Below are 26,328 nucleotides of genomic sequence, written 5' to 3' on the forward strand. Positions count from 1 at the left end.
CATAGATTTAAAAAAAAAAGCATTTCATTTAATAGGGCAATGCGGAGCTGTGCTTTATGTACCAAAAGAGGATGAGAAATTGAATGATTTTGATGTGTTTGAGAAATCTTGTCTTTCTCACGCCTGAAAGGTAGGCTGATTTCAGCATCTCCAAGGCCACCAAATTGCAGAACCCACCTGAACGACATAAATGTCACTAATTACTACAATTCTGCTTTAATCTATGTTTTATAAAATTTGTGCATAATAACTGGTTTAGACAATTTTTTATGAGACTTATTTTTTAAGGATCACATTTCATTGATAACTAGACTCTATCAAGAAGCATCTCTACACATTTTTAACCTTCCAGGTACATCACACTTTAATCTCATTAGATTTGTAGAGGTTTGCTTTGATGTTATTAGGCTCGCGGTGATTTAGACTGAGATTGTAGAACAATCACCATTGCTGCTGATGAACATTCCTGGTGATTATCCCAAATTATCGGTTTAGAATACGATTTGGAATAATAGATATTTCATACATTTCTGGATTGTATGCAAGAAAAATATCACTTCCAAAGTTTCCCAAATCAAACTTAAGAAATGTATCAGTTTTAAGTGTCTTGGAAGAAGTCAAAGTTCTTTTTAATTTGAGGTTGATTTTCACCGGTTAAGATGTCTCGGCTTCATGCCAGAAATATATCGATCTTAATTAGCGAAAACCCACTTTACAGGGGAAAATAACATAGACGTCTGCCAAGGTTAAATTATCCCTGTTATATTATCTTTAAATTTCTCTGTGCAAATGATGAGTGTTTGGTTTGGTTTGGTTCTAAGCTGCGTTAGACTTGCTTAACCTGTCTACGGATTTCGAGGCATAGAATGTATGTGTAAAATATATCCATTTAAGTTGCGCAAACACCCTTCGTACTCATTACATAAATTAAATGAAGTTGGTTTTCCACTGATGTCTGTGAAGCATTAATATATATGTTCTATGACCAATGTCTTTAGACGTGTACTCAGGCCCAGACTGGCCATTTGGCACACAAAATGCCTGGTGGATTTATGGCTGACAGCGCCGAGTCTCAACTGAAAAAGACAATAGTTTATTGATATGGAAAAACACTTTGGAATGATTGTTTTCCTTTTAAAGACTTGCTGTCTACTTGAAAAGATGACATTTACCCAGATAATCCTATGATCTTGGATGAACTTCTTTTTATTCCTGACTGAGCCTCGGAATCCAGCATTTTATTGAAAACCCTGAAATTCTCTGCCAAACTCAAATGACCAGAATGGCTATATTTTAAAACAATTTGAACTTTGTTTACCAGTTTTAAATGAGTTCTATGTCGGGCACTTTGTAATTTATATGTGTTTGGGTGATCTGGCTAAGGATGAATCTCCTTTGCAGTCTACAGCCTTCTTCTGTCTGTGATGACCCTTGCCAGGGCAGAAGGTATTTTATGGATGTGCCCCATGTTTTCAGAATTCCTTTGAAGGCGTAGGTAAACACACTTAAATTTCAAGAACAGATGGAGTTTTCCCCCAGGACCCCACCTATTTTTGCTAGGGGGGCTGTGGAATAAACACAGCAGTCTCTAAGTGCAAACCATCAGTGGCTCCTGGAATAGGACTCCTGCTGGCCAGCTGCAGCCTGAGCCTCCCCCATGCATCTGCATTAGCTCTATATCAGCTTCCCTCCGCTGCCTTACATACCAGACCTGCTCACTGCTACTGGGGAACTGGGATTCTATAGATCTGCTCATCTTGTGGAGTGGCAGGGAATAATATACTGGAAATCACATCCTAGGAGTCACAATGCCTAAACTGAAAACCCTTTTTCTCCTGTTACAGATACTACTGGTGTCACACTGGAGGTGCAATGCACAAGCCAATTACCAAGGTAACGTAAAAAATTTAATTTTTCAAGAATTTTATTATCCAACTATCGTATAAAACCGATGGGCTATCTTCATCAATATTAATATACAACCAGTCCTCATATACTATATGTCATGATATCCCTGTTTTTTTTAGTAAGGAAAATGTATACATCTGTATTGGCGCAAGAGAAGATGGAGTAAAAGTAATACATTTTATTGGGCTAATATAGAAAAAGTCACAGTGAGACCTCAAACATCTCTTCTTTAGATGGAATCATCTTCTTCTTCCATCTGAAGAAGAGACCTCTGAGTTTATGAAAGCTTATATGATGCTATATGTTTTTCTGTGTTGTCCCAATAGAAATATCTTTGAGCACATATCCCATCGTTTATTAAAAAAAATGATTGGTTTAATAAAGTGTCTGATCTGTAACAGATACATACAGATCTCATCTAAAAGTTGATCAAATTAAGAAATATTATCAACCAAAGAACACTCGGATGCATTTGCAATAGATGTATTAAAAAACAAACATTTTATATTTTTATTATGTATATATTTATTTTTGAAGTGCTAAGAGATATAATTAGTGCTTTACAGTTTATGGTAACATTAGAGGGAAAGTACTTTAAGTCCACTTATAAAATAATTACGGTGGTCTACAAACATATTGGTTGGGGTACAAAACTTATGAATACTTTGGGACAGGAAAGGAGGTCCCTGCACCGCAGAGCTTACAGTCTATTATATTATCACATTTTGCACAGTACTTACAACAATCAAAATATTAGATGTATTGACCTCTAATATTTAGGGATTATAGCTTTTTAATAGTTGGGGAGTATTTACATACAAATTAAGATATGTAAAATGTATATTTTAAACATTTCCGTTTTTTTTTTCTTTATAAACTGATGTAAATTATGTAGATCAGTCCATATACATACATACATACCAATTGTATGTTCCTGCTCATATTTAGCACTTTTCCCCCGAATATCCAGTTTATACATAATGTATGGTGCATTGGATCTCAATTTTAACTACCCATTTAGCTAGTTAAAACGTGGCCACAGCTTTGCTTTACTTGGACACAGCTTGATCATTGACAGCTCAACAGACTTTGTGCCCAATACAGCCTCCAAAGGCTTCATCTGGGACACGCTGGAAGACTGGCAACTCCGGAGCAAATTATCCACAACATGGGCTTTCAAAAATAGTTACACAGGTTCTTTGTGGACTCTAAGTAGTTACCGATGTTTTGGCCTCTAGAGTAGAACCTGTATGAGACTCTGGATGACTAAGTACCTGGTACCATATTCATCTTGTATGGCAGTGAATAAACTCTACAGAAATCTGAATCTTGGAAGTAATATTAATAAAATCCAGTACATACAAAAATGAATACAACAATTTTTGGGTACCCAACACATGCAAGAGTTCACAAAAAGAGGACAAGTTATCCCAACTGAAATTTGATGGGCTGGCATGATTTGATCATTGCTCCTAAATCATTCACATCTGCTCCCTTTCATCATGATGGCATTAAGCTGACCAACAACCAGAATGCAAGCTCTTCTCTAGTCATGATTCATGGCTCTCAGTGCCAGCAGACGCCTTTTAAGAAAGAAAACTAAAAAGTTGTCAGCCTTATAGAGAAGGTACACGGGATGCAGGAGGGGATGGATCCAGCCCAGAGAGGCGAGGTTATCCACACATGTGGTGGGGCTAAGCCCTGTATATCTAGGCAGTAAGGAGGACATGGCGGGGGATGGGATATGCCAGTTGACCTTCCTCTCACCCAGAGATCCAAAAGGATTGTAACCAAATGTGATACCCAAAGCCTCTCAAGCAAAGAGAGGTTTCCCATCCATTTACATACAGATACCACATTATTTAAAAGCCTATCACACATTATATTTCAATAATTATGTTCCTTATGAAAAACATGACTTGTGAAGGTCAAAACATTATTAATGAAGTGACTTGTATTTAAGCCAATATATCCACTGTAGTATAGCCCTGAGAGTCACCAACTGGGATACTACTCAAATATCCTTAAATTAGAGTAGAATTTTCAGGACCAGCCCCAGACTGTGAGGCAGCAAGTATTTGCTCATTTACCTGGAGATTCTGAGAGCGGGATAGAAACTCAGAGACTTAATGATAGAGCAGCCCAGATATATTTGCCAGGCGCTATGCTTAATGTGCATACTGTCTAAAACACATTGAAAGAAAGTTCTAGGAAAACCATAATTCAATTGATACATACAGACAAGTTTTAGACAGTGTCAGCAGAGGGCTGGCACCTTCCTTGCCCCCTCCTTTGGTAATGCACATATGCACTGGCACATATATCTACACACAGACTCTCACACTTACACACAGTCTAGCATACACTTACACACTCATGCTAACATACACTCCCTCACACACACTTATACACTCATGCCAATACAAACTCCCTGTCACACACAAGCACACATTCGCCATCATGCTGACACACACACATATAAACATTCATGATAGCCCACATACACATTCATACTAACACGCAGATATATACATACTCCTTCCCTTACCCACTCACTGACTCACTTCCTCACCCCTCACCTCGCCTGCCGGTTTCTTTCTGGCTTTTACCATGGGGTCATGTAACATTGTGTTACATGACCCTGATGCGTTCTCGCCTCCACTAGTGGCTGGGTTGAGGTCGGACCACCCCTTTATAAAGAATTTTGGACCAACTCGATGGGCAATTGATAGCGGCCCAAAATATTTAAACCATGGAAGCCCATGGGGCAATTGCATCCCTGCCCCATTGCCAATCCTCCTCTAAATATATTATATCAGAAGAGCACCTAAGCAGTCCCCACGCTTCTGCAGGGTAAATATTGAGAACCTGGAAGTTTTAATAAGGTCCAGGCATCCAAAACGAGTCTCTGCTCATATAACTTTTTTCCTACCAAATCCCTGGGAAACAACACGACGTTTACAGTAACACAGGACTATAATATGATGAATTTAAAATCTTAAGAATACATTCTATGAACTTATTCCAGGGCTTAGTTTAGTTTTTCCAGTAGCTGTAACAGACATGATTCAGATTATTAGTTAATTAAGCAGACGCAGGCAATGTGGTACAGCCATAGCTATTAATGCATTACCATAGACTTACAGCTTCTATAAACACTGCAAATACGTAAGGGATTGAGCAGCTCGATGGGTTTTCTTAGGGGAGCAAGCATGAAATCTCATAGCTTTGCCCTAGATCTACATTTTGGTGAATCGGCCTCTGTGCCGCTGTAATCTGTTTAACATTTAGTTATAAAGAGGTCCTCATACTTTTTGTTCCGTAATTAGGGCGATTATTAAGGATATATTTATTTTAAAAAGGAAGGGTCTATTTTAGCTCAAAAGATCTAAGAGCCAACAACTTTATCTTCTGTACAAAGGCTTCCAGAATCAGTTTCAACCAACAGAAAGTAATATGCTAGCAAAGGCAAAGGAGTCGTTTAATGGACGGGTAATAATATGCAAATAAAGGGGACATATAGTTATGGCAAATGCTACCAGGACCAGCCCTAGCATATGGGTAAACAAGGCCGCTTTGAGGTTTTCTAATGTTTGCAAGTATGTGCCTACAGGTGGGGGCACCTGAGATATAGTTTACCTATCGCACTAGAACCACTATGGCCTGATGTGATATATGCTGGTATATATATACGGTATATAGATATAAACGACATCAAGTTTGCACAGGTGGGGGTTTACCTATCGCACTAGAACCACTATTGCCTGGTGTGATATGTATATATTTTTGTATTAAGCAATAAAATATAGGCTTTAGGTGATGGACAGCATTTATTACATTACAATGGGGGATAATAAAAAATTACCAATAACATGAACACGTTAAGACATACTGATACATAAGGAAAAGAGGGTCCTGATCTTGTGAGCTTACAATCTATTTGTTATTAGGGTTTAATGTCACTTTTAAGTGTTAGAGTGACCCTTACTTTTGGATGTGGATACATATTGCGGTTTTAGGTGCTTTTTATTGGAACACTGCAAATAATTTGTACAAAACGATATACTAATGACTATAGCAGCCTGTCTGGCAGTGTACGGCTCGCTCCTCTGGCACTCAAAGGTTCAAGTATCGTTACAGTCCAAATGTTCTTTATAAATGCCATCTGACTTTATAATATTTTCCATTTCCCAACGAAGGCTTTAATATGCATTCCTTGTGTATTGCCACACAGGATCTCAGTTATACGGAGAAGCCTGCAGCTGATACACAAACTCCGGCCAACCAGTCCTCAAAGCGGTCACAATTTCCACAGTTTTAGGATTTTATTGATGGGGCACTGGATTTGTAGGCTGAATGAGCTGGGATCCCAGCGTGCAACATGAGACCTCAGTAATCAAGATGTGAATTCTAATGTAATCCTGGGGTGGGAAGGGGGACCTATTCAAAAAGTATTGAATGGATGAGCGATAGATTGTAGGGCATCATATAGCAATATATATGTCCACTGAGACAAAACATTACTTGCCCAGCAAATAAATCTTGGCAGATGCTTTGTTTTATTGTTTTATTCCTCGTAATTATATAAACAACACATAAAGGCCTTTAAAAAGTGTTTTCATTTTTTGTATGGAAACAACCATTCAATATCTGCTATTATGTCACATGACAAATGTTCCCAGCAAAGAAAGTCAAGAAAAATTTTGACTTGATTAAAGAACTGTTTAGAAAGGTTTGGGTATTCAGCAATACTAGGAATATGATAAGGCTATAAACAATATAAATATAAAATTCCTGCATAATTCCCATCTCTCCTTAACTGTCCCCAGCACCCAGAGAAAAAAACCTTATGTTAGTTATCGGATAGGCGTGTTTTCTGCGTAAATACGTGTACTTTTTTGCATTGCATGTCAATCTGCATGTCTACAGGTGTTTAGGCTATAGCTGGCAGGCACTGATTGATGGTTATGGAGGTTGGAGACCACTGGAGCGCCACGGGTGTAGGGTAACAGTCAGAGTGATGCATTACTTGCCAGTATAAATGCTAATTTAATCTAAATAATACAAATGATGTATTAGTGAACCTTCATCATATTCCTAGATTCTGGATTAAGACATTGCAGTCTACACTCCCATCATTTTCTTGTTTGGATCAATTACACAATTTCTATTTTCTTTCCATTTTGTCTTTCAGTCCTCGATCTTCTCTCTGCCTCAGTCCAGAGGCAGGTCGCAAACTTCCTTCAACAGGCTCTGAACAATCCATCCATGAATGAAGTATATTTACTGTCCACATTCAAACTGCAACCTAAATCCACAGCTACACTCTTTGGACTTTATTCTTCAAAGGACAATAGTAGGTTCTTTGAATTCACAGTAATGGGCCGTTTAAACAAAGGTAAGAAGTCATAGTTTGTATTTCACAATTTCAAATGATAATACCCCACAGCTAGGCTTCCTTTTCAAGCAACCTGGGTGCAATTAAACAGAACCCCAAAAGCCAAGCCAAGCTTGTTGCATAATAATGCCACCTAGGTTTTCATCTTATCTTGTTAGGATCTCTTGTCACAAGATGTTGGATGACATACAAAGTTCAGCTAAACTGCTCAGCCATTAGTTTGCTTAACATGAAACTCTTCACGGTCTGGAGAGATAGTTCAATGAAGGAACTGATTGAAGGAGTTGAATAACAATTGAACCGAGTTTCATCCAGACCTTATCTACTTAACCTCTTCATGTGCTTAGGCCCAGTGGTCAAATTCTGGTGAAATGAGCATTGTCAGAATTTCATCCAAACATTTTTTCAGTTTGGAAGTGGAAATGGGGGGGGGGGGGATAACAAAAATACCTTTCTTTGTCATTTGGTATAACCATTTCACTTCTCCGTGCTAGGCTGGTCAGACAAAGACTTAAGTTTACTGCCCCCCTAAAATAAAGGATACTGTAGGGGTAGCCAAAATTGATGTGCCTAAAATTGGGTGGAGTAATGGACGAGTGATAACCAAGTAACACAAAGAACATAAAAAATAATAATTTTGTGCAAAGGCAGACTTTTTTGAAGCTAAAGTAAGGTTGTATTTTATTAAACATTGGGGAACTGAGAAATATAAAAAAATCATGAAAAAAGTAATTTATGAGACGAAAGGATTAATAAAAGATGGCAATAAACATTTTCCATCATGATTGCATGTAACCGTAATGTAGAAACTGTCTCAAGTGGCTCAGTGTATGGAATTATAGACAGCTTGGTGCCTTGTGAGGATTCTATTTTGCCAAATTTCATTATATTTACACTAAAATGCAGGTTTTAATTGCTTTTGTCTGGTCATTTTCCGTACGCATAATAAGATAACCGTTGAACATTGAAGGAAGGGGGCCTCTCTATAGTGCCAAAAACCTGTTATTCATTAAGTTGCAATAAGAGGTGAAACACCGGATAATGAAATCTCCTGTGTTCTATTATGGAGACCACAAATTGTCATCTTAAAATCAGACTACTTGGGATTATATTACATTTTGTTTCCTCTGACTTTTCAACACGTAGTACATTTTAATTAAATGTAGCAACTGATTATTTCTTGAGAATTGTTGGCAAAGTAGTTGATAGCTTAACCACACTCACCCACGATACGGGTGCGAAATGTTTTATATAAGATTCATGTCTCTATATAAAAACTCTTGAATTGGAAAGATATAGAAATTTGTTTTTTTTTTCTTATGTTTAGAATTTAGAGTGGCCACAATGGCCGTTTTTCCCAGGACAAGTTGCTAATCAGCACATCTGCCCTGCAGTATGTGGGATGTGTGATTAAGTGATTTATCTTATACATCCCATGTTAAATGTCTATGTCCCTGTACATGTTAAATGTCTATGTCCCTGTACATGTTAAATGTCTATGTCCACCTTCTGAGCTAGTTATACATCTGCCAATTCCATTCACAGGTTAGGTAAGAATGGCCACCATACTTTGGACTATCAGCAGCTCATGGTGTAACTGGCCTTTACCAATCCACTTGGGTCTTCTCCTATTCCCTTAAAATGTTGAGTGGGTATTACCTGTTTGTCCCTGCAGTGCAATCCACATATTACAGCAGGGTGCATCAAAAATAAGATGTTATCATGCTGAGCTTAATTTTCAAACATGGAATATCCTTTGTTCTCGTTCTCTGGGTTTTGTCTGCTGATACTAAATGATAATGTGCGTTGGACATGGCCAACAAGATTTCACTGGTCAATATGCTAACAACAGGTCTAATTCAGACTTATTTTTCTTTTGAGTGTATGTTTTTTTTAAGTATTTTACTTGACATTTTATCCTTTTGACCTCAGCCTCTCTTCGATACCTCAAGAGTGATGGAAAGTTAAACTCAGTTATCTTCAGCAACATTGAGCTGGCTGATGGAAAGCAGCATACACTTCTCCTGCACCTCAGTGGTCTCCACCGTGGACCCAGCTCTGCTGAGCTATACCTGGACTGCATTCAGGTGGATGCTATCAAGGACCTACCTCGACCATTGTCAGGAATAAACCTGAACACAGGCTCAGTGCAGCTGAAAACTTTGCAGAAACGCTCACAGGTAAGCACTTAAAACAAAACTTTGTTTCTCATAAAACCCCAGTGTTGATGCATTTACAGCTTGACCATGTAATATCCCATCTGGTTGGAAATATCATGTATTCACAGGAACAACAAAATATTTTTAAAAGAATACATAAAAAATGTGATAATAGATATTATGTTCTAATTACCCTGCATCTTGTATTTTAAGAGTCTTGTTTGTGCCTTATTTTTTAAGTCTTGATTTATAACCTGCTCATGAAAGGATGTGTTTTGCTGTCTATTTGCTTGACAATTATAAAAGTAGCTCTGTTGGTTGCTATTGCAACAGAAAAAATACCTCACTGTAAGTAACGTATACAATAAATGTACATTAAACTCAGAAACTAACCCACATGCCAGTCCTTACGTTTAGTAAGAACATGTAGAGAGAAGTTTTGCAGTGGGCTTTACAAGCCTTGTTCAGAATGGTAGTGTTACCAAAGTGCCCACTGATAAGCTTATATTAGCCTTTTTATAGGTCATGGAAAAACCAAACACTACTGGTAGAACAAAAACTGCAAAACCCCTTTCTTCAACACAATCACAGCCTCATACCCATCCAATACCATAGCTGGATTCAAAATATCCTAAAGGTTTTACGTTACACAGTGACTTCAATGGACAAATCCACAGACCAGGCCAGGTGGCTTGCGTCCTCCTTCCTTTGCCATTAAAATATCACCTATGTAATTGCTTTCATAGGATTATTATGTATATATGCTAGTTTTACAAGCCTGTTGGCAAAATATTATCAATAATGGGTTTTAATCCTAAATTACAAACACATTCATAGCCAAACCTGTTCTCAATTCTTTTGGTTCAATGCATTTAAAGGTCTATGATGTTGTTGCAGGATACGTTGGATGAACTCAAGCTGGTGATGGGAGGTTCTCTGTCACAAATAGCCTCAATCCAAGATTGTTTTATGCAGCAGAGTGAACCCGGACAGAATGCAGGTGACTTTACTTGTTACATATATCAGTTTCGTGAAACGCTAGCATATGATGTAATAGCTTCTTTAATGATAGATGAAACAGGGGAAGTGGATTCTGGCGCTGCCGGCACCCTGCCTGGTTTGGCCTACTCCCCACCCCTCCATAATGTGACATTGTCTAGCCATAGCCCATGCACCGCTTACACTGCCTCTTTGGTGAGGCTCTTCCCTCCCCCATATATCATCCTGGAAAGTTCAAAATGAGTTGACCCTGGACCTCTTTAAATATTAACCCATTGATAGCCCATCATAGCAACTCATGAAATTACAGTCAAACCTATCCTTATGGAAACCTTGGAGACCCTGAAGTTGGGGCAAAAACCCTGAGACTCAGGGTCGAACCCTGAGAGTTTCCAGGTTTGCTCATAAAATACCTGCCAAGTGTCCCAGATCCACCAAGTCAATCCCAACCTAAGGCCTAAATCCTACTGCCCCAATGATTTCTCCAGTGTCCTGCTTCTCTGGGACATGGGAGAAATCTTTTTCGCGGAGAGAGGATTACCCACGCAGCCTCCGTTTCAGCTCATAACATCAGGGACTGTCTTTTATGCAAAATGTTGGAAATTGTGAAGTGTGTGAGAAGGGTTGTGCATTATGTTTTTGTGTAGGTGATGTCAGCAGGCAACTAATAGGCCAAATCTCACAGATGAATCAAATGTTGGGTGAACTCAGAGATGTTATGAGGCAACAGGTGAGCCACGTTGTCTTTCATCTTTAACTGGCAGCATTACTAAAAAGATCTCGAAAACCAATTCCCTACCGTTATTAACAATGTTTAATATAATATTTACATATATATATTTTTTTTTATATATATATATTATAATATATTCATGGAAGTGGGCTGTGGGTGGCACATTGCTATTATTATAATGCATTATTATTATTCATGCATCCCTGGCAAGCGTAAACCCAAATCACTATTATTACAACCATGACAGGTCACGGGCTGGACCTAGCCAGAAATGGATGTAATTATTGAGGACATTGGTGAAAACATTGATTTAGCCACACCCACTATGGGTGTGGTGATGAAATATTGATAATGCTTCATTAATGTTTAGGGTATACATTATTCAGGATAAAAATGTAAAAGTTCGTATTCTTAATTTTTAAAAAAAAATATATAAAAAATTTGTTATGATGGTTAAAAAAAGGATAAAAATCATGGTTCAATAAAATGAGAGAAAACAATTTACTAATACATTTTGTTTTACAGTTTATTCTATTAAATTAGGGCATTCCATATACTCTTTTGTTTCACTTATTGTAATTTCCAAAATAGGTGACAAAAAATTGATAAACACTAGAGATATATTAGGCCAGATTTATTAACGGAGATAAAATAGATCACTTTTTTATCTCATAAATAAGATAAAATAAAACATATTTTCTTGTCATTTTTTTAAGGTTAAAGAGACCATGTTTCTGAGGAACACTATCGCTGAATGCCAGGCCTGCGGTTAGTATATTAACCATTGATTTACTAAACATGCTGTTCCATCTATTTTGCGCAATTTAACGCTTTTGTAATATAAACTTTTTAAACACTTTTTGTAACTACCTTTAGAAATGTAATTCCTAGTGCTGTTCCATACCCAGACCATTACCAGAAATAACTGTTTAATCATGTAAGATTTAATCTCAATTATAATTTGTCTTGGGAACAATTAACCGCCATGTGACAAAAGCAGACACTGCTACGTTGTTGTCGGGTCTATTTAGGGTTATTTGCTGAACATTCTTCACCAACGTGGAACAGCACCTTCAATAATCCCTTTTATCCTCATACTTGTGTTTGTCTTCCAGTCACTCATTCTTATAAACGTAGAATTTGATAGCCCATCTAGTCTGCCCACTTTTTTGATGTAGAGACTCAGACCTTAATCATTCCTTGTTCAGGATAAATTTATGCCTGTCCTATGTATATTTAAATTCCCTTGTATTAACATCTACCACTTCTAATGGGAGGCTGTTCCATTCATTTTCCACCGACTTGGGAAAGTAAAACCTCCATATAGTCCATCTAAGCCTCTGACCAGGGCAGGACTGTTGATGAAGAAGCGGCGCTGGCACTTTAAGGCCAGTGGCAGTCTGATGACATAAAGGCTGCCAATGTCTGGCGTATCCAGCGGGTGGCTGCACTTAATAGCAACCAATGTGCCGCTAGAGCAGCAGATCAGTGTGTGGCTCTATCAGGTCCAGGCAGTCCGGGCCTACCTCTTGCCCTCTAGATTTAGGTTACGACCTCTTGTTCTAACATTTCTCCTCCTTTCAAATAAATGTCCCTCCTCTACAAAATCCTTCTTCTTTTAAAATTTAAAAGTGATTCTGGTGCAGAATGTGGTGATAACAGTTTGTTACAAGCGCTCATCTTTTAACTCATATTCGTTTTCCACATTAAGGTTTGGGTTCTAATGATCAATATCCAACACCCGCACCACCGCCCCGCAAACCCACTCCTCCTCCAAAGCCTAAGTGTGACATCACTTCCTGTTTCCGAGGAGTACAATGTACAGAAACAGCCACTGGATTTCAGTGCGGACCCTGTCCCCCCGGTTACACGGGGAATGGCGTTATTTGTACCGATATAGACGAGGTATTACAATCCTGAGAAGTCATTCTCCATCGTCACGTTGTTTCCTTGAATGCTGGGAGGGTTAATTGCGATGACATGGATAAAAGCCGGGCACATGTTACCAATTTTCTATTTATTTCCACTGATTGAATATTATAAGAAGAAACATGCTTGTTTGTAAATAGCCTTAATATTTATCTTCTGTGGAATAGCATACAAAGTTATCTCCTGCGTGATCTTTGTGCCGCGACTCATTTATGTGAATGTAGTGGGAATTGTGTCGGATTCCTGCATATGGCATTGATATGGGATTAGGGTACAGGAGACTCGTGGGGAGAAATAGTTGGAAGGGCCCCAAATGATGTCTTGCTGTGTGGGAGTGATGATGAGACTTGTCTTTTCTGCTTTCAGTGTCGGTTTAACCCTTGTTTCCCTGGCGTTCGATGCATAAACACTTCTCCCGGATTTAAGTGTGAAGCCTGTCCTCCGGGATATACAGGAGCCAGTGTTCAAGGGGTTGGCATTACATATGCGAAGGAAAACAAGCAGGTAATTTTGCAGGTCTTCTGTGTGTACCAGTTTCATTAGAAAGGCTGGCTGAGCATCATGTGAGTAAGACTGGATTGGTATCAATAGAATACCAAGGCCGCCATCACAAATCTTGGGCCCAGTACAAACCTAAAGACATGGTCCCCTCACCCCTCCCCATGCTCCTCCCACCACCCCGTCCCATGCTCCTCCCACCACCCTGTCCCATACACCTCCCACCACCCTGTCCCATACACCTCCCTCTGCCCCTCCCCATGCTCCTACCACCACCCTGTCCCCCTCCCCATGCTCCTACCACCACCCTGTCCCATACTCCTTCCACCACCCTGTCCCATACTCCTCCCTCTGCACCTCCCACCACCCTGTCCCATACTCCTCCCACTACCTTGTCTCATACTCCTCCCACTACCTTGTCTCGTACTCCTTCCTCTGCCCCTCCCATCACGCGGTCCCTCCCCGTGCTATCAATGGGCTCACAAAGCTACAATCCCAGGAAAGGGCCATTCGGGCCTCAAAGACCAGTAAAGGTGGCCCCCTGCTTGTCTGGGGCCCATATATATGTGCTGATGGCAGCCATGTGGCATACAGTGACAATACAGGACCCTTAATTCTGCGGGATGCTGTAATTAAATTTTCAGTATATTGATGTATGCCATATTACAGATTACTATGGCTTGAATAATCTTGAAAATAGACAAATAATTAGTATTACAAGTTAGTGAGTGCGCGATGTGTATGTTTAGCTGTGTTCGCTGTATGTCACATACAAAATACATTGTTATGTTTACTGACAGGTATGCACAGATATCAATGAATGCAACAATGGAAGAAATGGAGGCTGCGTGGCTAATTCTCTCTGCACAAACACAATGGTAAGGGCTTTAAAGTGTATTACTTCATCTGTTTTACCCCTGTCCTTACCCGACCTGTCACTGTTACTGCATTTTCTGTGACTATTCTGGCTATTGTATCTGCTGCACTGAATTGGACCACGAGCCCCTGTGAATGGTCCTTCGCCATACACCTGCTTTTCTCAATTATATATCAATTATCTCCATTGGTAACACGCACTTACTACCTTGGTAACTACTCCATAGTGTTGCATGAGTAGGCTTCCCCCTGAGGAAGCCGTACACACGGCGAAACGCGTGGACACAGCTGCCTATTTACTTATTTGTTACACGCAGGTACTCTATGTCTCTATTTTTTTCCCCAATAGGCATGTTATGTAAGCAAATGTTAAAAAAAAATTGTTGCAATTAATAAACTTTCTTGATTTTATTCAGTTTCTTCCTACCAAGAAGAATTAGTATTTATTATTAGGAAGAACTATTTTCAGGAATCTCACTAATTGGCTCTAAAGAGGCAATTTTTATTTCACAGCTATAGTAATTTATTTTATAACAAGAAACCAAGCACAGTGCGGGGGAAAGACTAAATGTCCGTTTCCACCTACGTTGAAGAACATGGAATAAATTTGGGTATTATAAAACATAAATCCAGTCTTTTTTTGTTGTTTCAAATACCCGAGTAATGTTTAGTTTATGTCTAACCTGCTGTATACATTCATTAGTGCCTGTCTATATTATAAAGCTCATACACCAGGATTCAACCATTTACTCCAAATCCCCTAAGCAAACGTTGGAACTACAAAATAAACTATAATTACACAAAGGAAATACAAACTTCTCAGACTCTTCCAAGCAGTCATTATTTAGCTTCCTGAGGGTCTCAGCCCAATAATATTATGTTTTCATGGGAAAAATATGGAAGTAAGTCAGATGATTCCAATAGTATTAACAATAGAGACTTTGTGTCCACGCGTCTGTAGAGTTTCCAATTAGACCAAAAATTACAGCAGCATCTGGAGCTCATATTTCCTTGAAAATAAGGTTGACTGCTCCTTTAAGATAAAATTGTTGTCAGTCGCCTTTAATGCATTTTACAGTTGTGCGCACTAAATTGTTGTTCATGTAGGCTTTGATATGCCTTTTAGGCACAGTGGCATATAAAGGGTTAAAAGGCATATCATGGGGCAGAGTGGCAATATTTACTAGTAAAACTTTTTTTCTTATAGGGTCGTCTTAAATTCAGGCTTTTTCTTTTTTTATCCTAAATTAAGATTCAGATTTTGGGGGGTCGTCTTAAAACCAAGCAAATATGGCATATAGATATTATTATGCCGAAAAGCTTTAATGATGTTTCCTCTTCGGTGCTGATTAAAACCCCACTGCATCTTTTTCCAAGTTATCGATCCAATATTCTATTGATCTCAATGAAATGAAAGAAGAATGGATTGAAACTGACAGCCTCTAATTCAGTAGGAACACTAGCCACATTGCTGATTATAGAAATCCGCTTCCCAGAGGACCTTATGGGAAATTGAGACATCCCTTTCAAGTTACATTGCCCATTTGGTCTCAAGTGAATCTCATACATGTAGAAGATGTGTACGCATTCAGTTTTAATACCAATTACAATTAGGCTCAAATTAATTTACTCGTTAAAGAAAAAAAATAGATTGAGCTTTGTAAATAACAAAACAATGTTGCTTCATTTCAACACTCTATTCAGAAAATTGACTTTTTGGGGTAAACCAATGCAAATGGATCCAAACATTTCCTATTCTTTAATCATAGGGCTCCTATCGTTGTGGACCTTGCAAAGCTGGCTTTGTCGGTGACCAGATTAAGGGTTGTAATCCAGAAAGAAGCTGCCGGATCAGTGGGTTGAACCCATGTCATTCCAGTGCTCAGTGTATCGAGGAAAGAGGAGGTCAAATTACCTGTGTTGTGAGTATCGGTTCATGTCATAACACCATATTTTGGTGTGAAAACTGTTTTAAAGAAGGGAAAGAAGGCTATAGCAACAGCTAGAACCCTCACAATATTGAAAATAAACTGGATAACTATTTGGGGACGGGTGTAGTTGGCCACAAAAAAAGCTACATAATGCACAAGGTAAATTATTCTCCATTCTTTTTTACACTCATTAATATACATTTTCTAATCGGTTTCACAGCCCTCTCTAGATTATATTGTATATAATAGAACTTTAACCTGAAAAATGTAACGGTAAGCTAAAAATGCCACTGCCATCTAGCGAGAAATATTGGAATCTCAAGCTGAATATTGTTGGAGCATAAGAACGCTCACCTACCCATTCTACTACCATCTTGTGATAGACACTGGAAATCTCACCTCAATATCCTACCGCAGTCTATCGAGGAACACCGGAAATCCTACCTGGACATTCTAGGAGGAACAATGAGTACCACGTGTACCTCCATACAATGCAGCCACCTAGTGATAAATACTCCATCCTTCCATAAATCAGTGAGCAAGAAAAACATTGCATACATAGTAATTTGTTTCTGGAAATTTCACATTAGATTGTATATCTAGAAAAAATGGACAGGATTACTACTCCACCTATGGATCTTCATCATACGGTCACCATGTTTGCCATTAAAAAGAGGCTGTGGAAAATTGTTGATGGGTCCTGTTTTGAAGGTGCTCTTCCATACCCTCTGCTCAATACTTAGAAACATCATACCTTTAAATGCCCAAACCCTTCCCACAAATAATTCTTTAGTAACATTTAGCCTCATTCATATTTTTTTGCCAGAGACACTTGTCATGTGCCCTAAAAGTTGGCACTAAGAAATTGTTGCCATGAAAACAAAAAAAAATCATAATTGTTGTTGTCATAGAAGTAAAAAAAATGGCCGATCTGCTAGTTTTATGTTACTAGAGAGTGCAATTAACGTTTTGTCTTAGTGAAACAGCATAGTCTGCCATTCCTGCACACGGTGACTGGCATTGTTGGCGATGGGGTGCCATGACTTAGTCCTATTTATTCTGTATAAATTCTCTACTTAATTCTTTTCTTCTGTTCTTGCATTTTACTATAGTGTACAGTTGGATGGGCTGGGAACGGTTATGTTTGTGGCAAAGATACTGACATTGACGGCTATCCAGATCAAGCTCTGCAATGTACCGATAAATTCTGCAAAAAAGTAAGTGTCCGCTGACTCCTTTAGGATACGAGAGCTGATTGAAATACATTAAAACCTAGAACTGTTCTAACCTTCCTTTCCTTGCATATGGTAAGTAGCATCAGAGGTTTATTTTTTTGAAGAGCCTGAGGAATCGTGCTCTTTGTCTGTCTACTACCATGCTCAGTGAAAGAATGGTGATCGGTGATCCAAAAATGGTAGGGCCACAGGGGGGCAAGCCGGGTTCCCAATCTTCTTCCTCTGGGGCTGCACTCCCTGAAGTGATATGAAGCCTCTTCCTACCCTCGTAAGCCTTGGGTGGGCCAGATCTTCTATGATCTCCCCTTAAAGAGACCCACTGAAGTCTTCAACTCTTCAACTAAATTCTTCAAGAGGGAGTTGGGGCCAGAAGGCACAATCCACTCCCCCCACCAAAACCGAACAGAGTCTTCGGGGACTCAGTTCCACTGTGACTTTTGGCAACCCAATGGTCAAAACCACATATATAAATATGTTATTCTAAGTTATACACAGGCCCCAGCCAAATGAACTCTCTAGAATGTATATTAGTGCTAGACTTGTGCATTCGTATTCGAGAGAACGAATGTTATGTTTTTGTTGTTCAAACCGAATACCGAATAAACTAATATGGCGGCGAGTAAACGAACACCAAGATGAAGAAGCAAAACACGAAGAATCTTCGTTTCTTCAAGTTCGTCTTTGGAAATATCTTCTGAGTCTGAGACAACCGTTCTGGGGAATTTGGCCTTGGAAGAACGGGATTTGAGTCCCCATGCAGGGCAAGGGCACAGCAAGGGCAGGACAAGGTACACATTGGAGCATCAGGAGTTAAAGGTCCTTAAGAGCGACTCTATTGGTCTCCGCCAGGGGCTCGCCCGAAACTAACAAATACGGGCAAATATTCATGGAATACGAAGGTGTTTTTTTCCCTGAAGAAGAACACGAAGACTTGGCCAGCACCCAAGTCCAATTAGTACTAGTTTCAAAGCCATTTTAGTGGACGCACGTTCACTTGATCATTCCATCAGTTGTTATGATGATAACACCACTTTTCAGGCTTTTGTATCAGAATTAGTTTTTATACATAACTCCCATGGTCTTTGCGATCACCTACATTACATTACATTTATTTATAAAGCGCCGGAGGATTCAGCAGTGCTGTTACATTCATTAGAACAATTTCACATACAGTAACACATACAATAACAAACTGGTGCAAAGTAGAAGAGGGCCCTGCTCTTGTGAGTTTACAATCTAGTCGGTGGTTGAGGGAAGTGAGGACGGCTTGGATGGGGATGAGCTGATCTGGTTCCGATGGAGTTGTAGCCGCTTTCTGCATTGGTACTTGGTTTGTAGTTTCCCTCCCGTTTAACTCCAGTGTAACTCTTAAATAGCCACTTATGATGAGGCCACTTGGGGAGAGGCCACAGCAGCTACATTTCCAAGTGAGGCCTAGGAATATATAGGGCTGCCTCACAAGAGGTCAGATAAGGTAATTGCATACAGGAGGCAGAGGTTTCAGACCTTGGCTAACAAATGCAATTAAGCTAGACTAGAGGGCACCAAATTTAACCCTTTGAGAGCAGCAGGGTATGGAGACAGGCAGGATACAGACATACTGGGTGGAAAACAGGGGTTACAGCAGGAAACGAGGGGTTCAAATGAAATATGGGATATTCATACCTGTAAGAGAAGGAGATATGGCAGACATTAGTGATTGCCAGAGGATGGATGAAAGCATGAACACCAGGGATGGATGTCTGGATAGTCCAGTTTAACTCTTAAATAGCCACTTATGATGAGGCCACTTGGGGAGAGGCCACAGCAGCTACATTTCCTACAAAAGAGTTAATCTATTCAAGCAGTTTAGTGTCAGTTTGTTTAGAAAAGATCTAGATGCACGTTACTGTTTTTATATATCTAAGTTGCAGCATCCCTAGACACTGATTTCTTTGGTTTATCTCACATAACAGTGGAAGCCGTTTGCAGTAGCCCATATTGGCCGAGGTTGTGGAATGTATGGCTTGGCTAAAATTCAGACCTGATGGCTGAAAAGACTATTGGAGCACAGGAAATATGGCAAATTCTGTATTTAAGGCACACTATATTTAGAACATGAACAAGATTCACATTTGTTATTTAAGACATAATTCTTTAATAATTCTGTATAAAATGTCTGGTGATCTGCTTACCTACAGGACAACTGTCTGTACGTTCCAAACTCAGGCCAAGAGGACATTGATAAGGACGGAATGGGAGATGCTTGCGATGAAGATGCTGATGGAGATGGCATCCTAAATGAGCAGGTAAAAGGAACATTATAGAAAAGTGTTTTTGCTAAGAATACAAATAACTAATACATGATAACCTGCTAAAAGTACTTGTTGGGAGCAAATCCAAGTACAAATCCCACGTCTACTCATAAAAAACTATGCAAATGATGTGTTTATACAGGATAACTGTGTGCTGGCCGTGAACATCGACCAAAGAAACAGCGATCAGGATATATTTGGGGATGCTTGTGACAACTGCCGCCTGACATTGAACAATGACCAAAGAGACACAGACAGTGATGGCAAAGGAGATGCTTGTGATGATGATATGGATGGAGATGGTAAAGAATTACTCATACTTTACATGCATTTCCAAAGCAAGGCCTAACATATGCATATTTAGTGAGTGTTCTGCTTTGGGGGGAGGGCATAAAAAAACTTCACAGGTCTCTGTGCTAAACTCCAAGCTTACCCCCCGAATTTAGTATGTTTTACTTGCTTTCTAAATGTCATCAATAAGGGTATTTCTGAAACTCTGTGGTCACCAGGTTTCAGTTCAGTTTAAGAGGAATGCCCACCAAAAATTATTATTACAAGTACCAGAAAAATACATTTTTAAAAATCATTGTACTGTTTTTTTTCTTAAACAGTACTAGTTTTTTTACACACTTTTTCCAGACAGCGACAATTTAGAGTATGTGCTCTAGCATCTATAGCATTATCTAAGTCCAATCTACTAGAGAAACACCCTGATTACCTATCATACTGTCTTGGGTTCAAAACAAAATTGAACGACTCGGTCTCAATCACATAGTCTGACACTCTGACTAATGGAAGTCTATGGAGTAAAAAAGTCATTGTACAAGCCAGATGTTATTAGCATTGCCATAAAGGATCAGCTCAGTGTGGTGAGTTACAGATAAAAGTATGTTGTTGGAAGAAAATGAAACAAAACCAAGTTTTTGTCAATGCTATGTCCCTTTTTTCAGGACCTGGTAGGCTTTATTATATCGGATTTATTTGGAGTGGCACCGAGCTGTATAATGTGGATTTTAATGATTGCTCCCTTGAGTAGTAATGCATGAGTTGTGACTGTTTCCAGGACTCAACAGTATATTTTTATTGTAGGTATCAAAAACTTCCTGGACAATTGTCAGCGAGTCCCTAACGTGGACCAGAAAGACAAGGACGGTGATGGTGTAGGTGATGCCTGTGACAGCTGCCCGGACATCATCAATCCAAACCAGGTTAGTTTAGAAGTGGCAGCGAACGTGGGGCGATCGTCGTGACACAGAAATGATAGTGTGAAATCTATTTTATTGTATCAGAACACAAAGCATTATATTATCTCTTTTTTCCCACAGTCAGACATTGATAATGACCTGGTTGGCGATTCCTGTGATACTAATCAAGACAGGTAAGAATTCATATGAAATCATTGCACAATATTACTTTTATTAAGAGGAGGTATAATTTCATGAATAATATCTCACCCCCCCCCATCAACCACCCGATATACTGTACATGTTCTGTATACAAGAGCAGGGCCTCTTCTCCTCCTGTACTAATATGTTTTAATGTGTGTTAGTTACTGTTAGTTTAAAATGTGTTTGTTAAATATATAAGCCATGAGTTATTGGTTCTGGATGCCCCCAGCGTTAAAGGGATTGTCGTGCCTGATTTCTTTCCCTAGGAATGGCTGCGGCAAGCAGTGATGAAAAAGTTTCTAGTAGTGGCTCAAATTCTACCCCCTTGCCATGATTCCTCTCACCTGATTCCTCCTGTTCCTAACCCGATATTAGATATAATGTGTCATTGTAAACATTTAATGTAAGAGTTTTAATAAGGGTCGAGCTGGGGATGATTAAGTGGCCCTGGCACTTGAATGCAGCGACCACCAAATGATGTACATGTGGCCACCAGCTTTGTTAGAACGTTATGCTTGGTTGAGTGTGTATGGAGCCCATTGGCATTTGTCGGTCTGACAGATAGCCAGTCTGTACCTGGTTTTAATTAATATAAATAGTGGACTGAATCATTCTACACAATGCTTGTATATTTATGTATTCCCCACGAAACCTTGACCGGACTGGCCGTTGGGCACCTTTATTGCCCCATGTGTGGCCGATTTAGCAACACGTTGAAAACGTTTATGAATGTAGAATGTGTCCAGGCAGTAATCACACTCATGTCATTTATTGATTTAAAATCTCCAATCTGTTGCTGAAACCGTCTGTTTCAGCAATGGAAATACCCAACATTACATTATATTATATGAATAACCATTAGATGGCGCTGTATTGCCATAAACAATACAGTATCTACAGAAAAATGGCAACAATGATACCTATCATGGCATAATATGCCTGAAGAAGAGACTTAGTCTCAAAAGCTTACAATCCATTAGTAATCCGTAAAGGCATCATCTCTACCAAATTGTCTTTCTCTCTTTCTGTGGCACACGGCACAACTCTATACCTTTATCTACAGAAAATAATACAGGCTGGGGTAACAATAATGACTCCTAAATACAAACTGTGTTAATGCATTGAATGCTGTTTAGAAATGACCCTCCTTTTCACTGAAAAAAAAAGAGTATATTTTATTTATTCCTAACAGTGATGGAGATGGTCACCAGGACAGCACAGATAACTGCCCCACGGTCATCAACAGTTCTCAGTTAGACACAGACAAGGACGGAGTAGGAGATGAGTGCGACGATGATGATGATAATGATGGAATTCCTGACCTCCTTCCTCCAGGGCCAGATAACTGCAGACTGGTTCCCAACCCTGGACAGGAGGATGACAACAGTAAAGTTTATTGCTGATGTTAAAATTATTTATTTATGAAACCAATCAAGGGTTCCTCGCTTATTTGAGCCTTGAGTCTAAACAGTGAATGCTTAGCATGTTCATCACACGGTATCGGAAAGGGTTAAACATGTAGTGCAGAAAGTGGGATTCCAAGGAGAATCTCATGATTTATCAGATGTGTTTGATCTTCTCATCATACAGACAGCAGCTGTGAGTTAAAGTAGATCTGTAATTTTTCCCGAAAGCTACATTTTATAGTGTTTTACAGGAAGTTAACATATATGTGAAGCGATGTAAACATTGAAACAAAGTATGTCAAGCGATCACAAGTTCTAGGTACTGTAGTTTTGATAAAGGAATTGTGCTGGCCGCCGGTCCCTCTGATGATTTTATTCTTTGTCCAGATGATGGAGTGGGAGACATCTGTGAGTCGGACTTTGATCAGGACACCATCATTGATCGCATCGATGTTTGTCCTGAAAATGCAGAGATCACATTGACCGATTTCAGGGCCTATCAGACTGTTGTTTTGGATCCAGAAGGCGATGCACAAATTGATCCCAACTGGATTGTTTTGAACCAGGTAACCTCTTTATGTTTTCACTGTTACTTTTCCATGTAATGCATTGGTCTCCTGATTACCTTCCTAACACACTTGCTTTTGTAACATTGTTATAGATAGAAACAAAATGCATCCCATGTGCAGAGAACATTAAAGATGTTATATTGTAAAGAGATGATCCTCTGTTACAAAAACTGGCATGTTTCCACATACCTTCCTTTTTAAAACATATCTATCACTGCACCCCCAGGGATAGCTCCAATGTCTAGGATTCTATGATAAGTGGGAGTCAGATCTTGAGTCTTCTTGTCTCTGCCTTTGTTGGGCTGTAGGGCTGTATGTGTCAGTTTGGACAGTGTTACGATTGTGTTGCTTTGTGCTCTTCCATGTACACTTTATATAACATGGAAACAGCACTAATTGTCTAAAGGCAGATAGATTTTTGCTTTCAACCAGCCTTACACTGTAAATGATTGTAGTTCTTAAATTCTAGTGTCCTTTGTGTTTGTTTAATGCACTTATGCACATCCCACGCATAACCCCGATCCAGCCACACTAATGAACCTGTTGTCTTCCAGGGAATGGAGATTGTGCAGACTATGAACAGTGACCCTGGTCTTGCTGTTGGTATGTCATCATCTGTTCTTCGATGTGTCCTCATTTACACCATTATATTGTCTTCTGAATGTGAAGCGGGTGTAAAAAAACTCTGCTGTGTGTTTGTTTCTCCCCCCTTTAGGTTACACAGCATTTAATGGAGTAGATTTTGAAGGCACATTTCATGTGAACACAGTCACGGATGATGACTACGCCGGATTTATTTTTGGCTATCAGGATAGTTCAAGCTTCTACGTGGTCATGTGGAAACAGACAGAGCAGACATATTGGCAGGCCACGCCATTCAGAGCCGTAGCAGAGCCCGGTATTCAACTGAAGGTATACATCCCATCCATGCCATAGTTGGCTCCTATTCTGTAACCACCTGAGCTCCGTCTCACACCAAGACGTGCGTATGAAGAAGTGCAAATGTTATTTACCACCAATGGATCAAATTGCCAATCTTGATAAAGTCCAGTTTCTCTGATGTAAAGGTGTATTGCTGTAAAATGAATATTCATACTGAAAGTCTTGGTTTTGATTTTGCTATAAATGTGGCCCTGGTGGATCTGCAATTTAACATAATGTAATGATTATATCGTCCTTATATTACTAAATTCTTTATTGGACCCCTTTTAGGCAGTAAAATCAAAAACAGGACCAGGAGAACATCTAAGGAACTCTCTGTGGCACACGGGAGACACCAATGACCAAGTGCGTCTGCTTTGGAAAGACCCCAGAAACGTTGGCTGGAAAGACAAGGTTTCATACCGTTGGTTCCTACAGCACAGACCCCAAGTTGGTTATATCAGGTAAGTTAGAATGTATGTATGGTCGCTCGCCATGTTGAGTACTAAACAGAATGAGTGTTTTTCACAGAAAAAAAACTTGCCATGCTAATGCCTAGCAGGAGGACGTTTACTGTAAAGATAACAAGCTTTTTAGGTTTAAAAAAAAAACAAAAAAAAAACAACCTTCAATTTTCACTGAAAAAAGATGAACTTTCTGTTCTGCCTTGCGTGATAATTTTTCTAAAATCTGTATATGAATAGATTGTCCCTGCTGATCATGAAAAATGGAGTTCTTTAACATGTCAGTGTCTGTAAAATGCTCTTCATCATTTGAGCAAACTCCCATTACGTCTTTGTCTTACTATAAGATATCCTGGAGCACGGACCACTAAGAAAAAAAAAAAAAAAAAAACACTCTTGACAGTGTAGTTTTAGATCACAAATTTGCACAGATGCATTTATTTCCGTAGCATATACACTTTAAGCATATGGAGGTCGCACGTCAGCTTTAGTTATCTTTTATCGCTACTTGTAATTGTTTTGGGGCTTCTTGCGTGAAATGTAAGTGGTCAGGTTACATTCTGCTAACGCAGACTGGACGTTTTATGATTGCCCGTGTCTACTTGCAGAGCTAGATTCTACGAAGGGAGTGAATTGGTGGCAGATTCCGGTGTCACTGTGGATACCACCATGCGTGGAGGACGGCTCGGCGTTTTCTGCTTCTCCCAAGAAAACATAATTTGGTCCAACCTGAAATATCGCTGTAATGGTAATGCTACCACTTACTTTCATTTTTTTTTTTTTTTTTTAAAACCAATAGACCTGCGTGGAAAGGTGAGATGGGAGAGGTCGAGGGCAGCAGGGAGAGGACCAACAACAGATTATGCTATAGCCATTCCCCTGCCAACTCCACTACTTAATTGCCCTATAGGACATATAGCCCTGATATTGCTCATTTTTCTACACTACAAACTCTCTCGACATCTGGAAGTCTGATTCATACTTAATATGTAATATTAAATATTAACTGCTCCACATTGGCATACAGCTTGCCGTATCATAGAATATATTAATTTTGAGTATTTACTTGCTAGAGATATACATTTAGATACAAGACATTGCAGAAAAACAGTTTTTCCCCAATACAACAAACTAACGTTTACATTTTCCTACATTTCCAGATACAATCCCAGAGGATTTCCAGGCTTTCCAAGCTCAGCAGTTTTCTTCTTAAGGCAACAGTTTGTTTTTTAAAACTCGATTTTGTTTGATAAGAAAAAGAATTCACTTATTTTCATCTGATGTAACAAAGTTTGATTTTTTTTTATACTTGCTGTACATGAATGTATGTGAATTAAGATGGATACAATAAACCAGATGTTTTAAACCATACATTATATAGGTTTTCTACTGCAACATTTCATGCGACGCACACACCTATTCAGTTTGGGTCTTCAGTAGGTTGACCGTCTATATCCATTTCTGGGGGAGGGAGGTGGTGTATGAATGTGTTCTAGTACAACAAATAATCTCAAAACAGAAAATAATGTATAAATTATATATATATATATATATATATATATATATATTTGAATATACCCTAAATCCCAGCAGTTTTTAAAAATGTAAATAAGCACCTAA

General features: G+C 39.1%; 1 protein-coding gene across 1 annotated transcript; it reads left to right on the top strand.

Moving 5' to 3' along the window:
* The first annotated feature begins 1,808 nt into the window (after positions 1-1,808).
* LOC149285492 (thrombospondin-4) lies at positions 1,809-25,921 on the top strand. Its single transcript, XM_089495307.1, has 22 exons — positions 1,809-1,893; positions 7,103-7,306; positions 9,239-9,486; positions 10,363-10,465; positions 11,112-11,194; positions 11,914-11,965; positions 12,909-13,102; positions 13,493-13,630; positions 14,425-14,502; positions 16,270-16,422; positions 17,544-17,648; positions 19,847-19,954; positions 20,103-20,262; positions 21,050-21,168; positions 21,286-21,338; positions 22,541-22,734; positions 23,142-23,320; positions 23,878-23,926; positions 24,039-24,235; positions 24,536-24,708; positions 25,317-25,456; positions 25,869-25,921. Exons 1-22 carry the CDS (start codon positions 1,809-1,811, stop codon positions 25,919-25,921), a joined length of 2,868 nt encoding a protein of 955 aa, XP_089351433.1.
* Positions 25,922-26,328: the final 407 nt, after the last annotated feature.

Source organism: Sceloporus occidentalis, unplaced genomic scaffold, assembly GCF_023333645.1.
Source record: "Sceloporus occidentalis isolate IW3139 unplaced genomic scaffold, rSceOcc1.0.p SCAF_78, whole genome shotgun sequence".
In the NCBI taxonomy this organism is placed as follows: domain Eukaryota; kingdom Metazoa; phylum Chordata; class Lepidosauria; order Squamata; family Phrynosomatidae; genus Sceloporus; species Sceloporus occidentalis.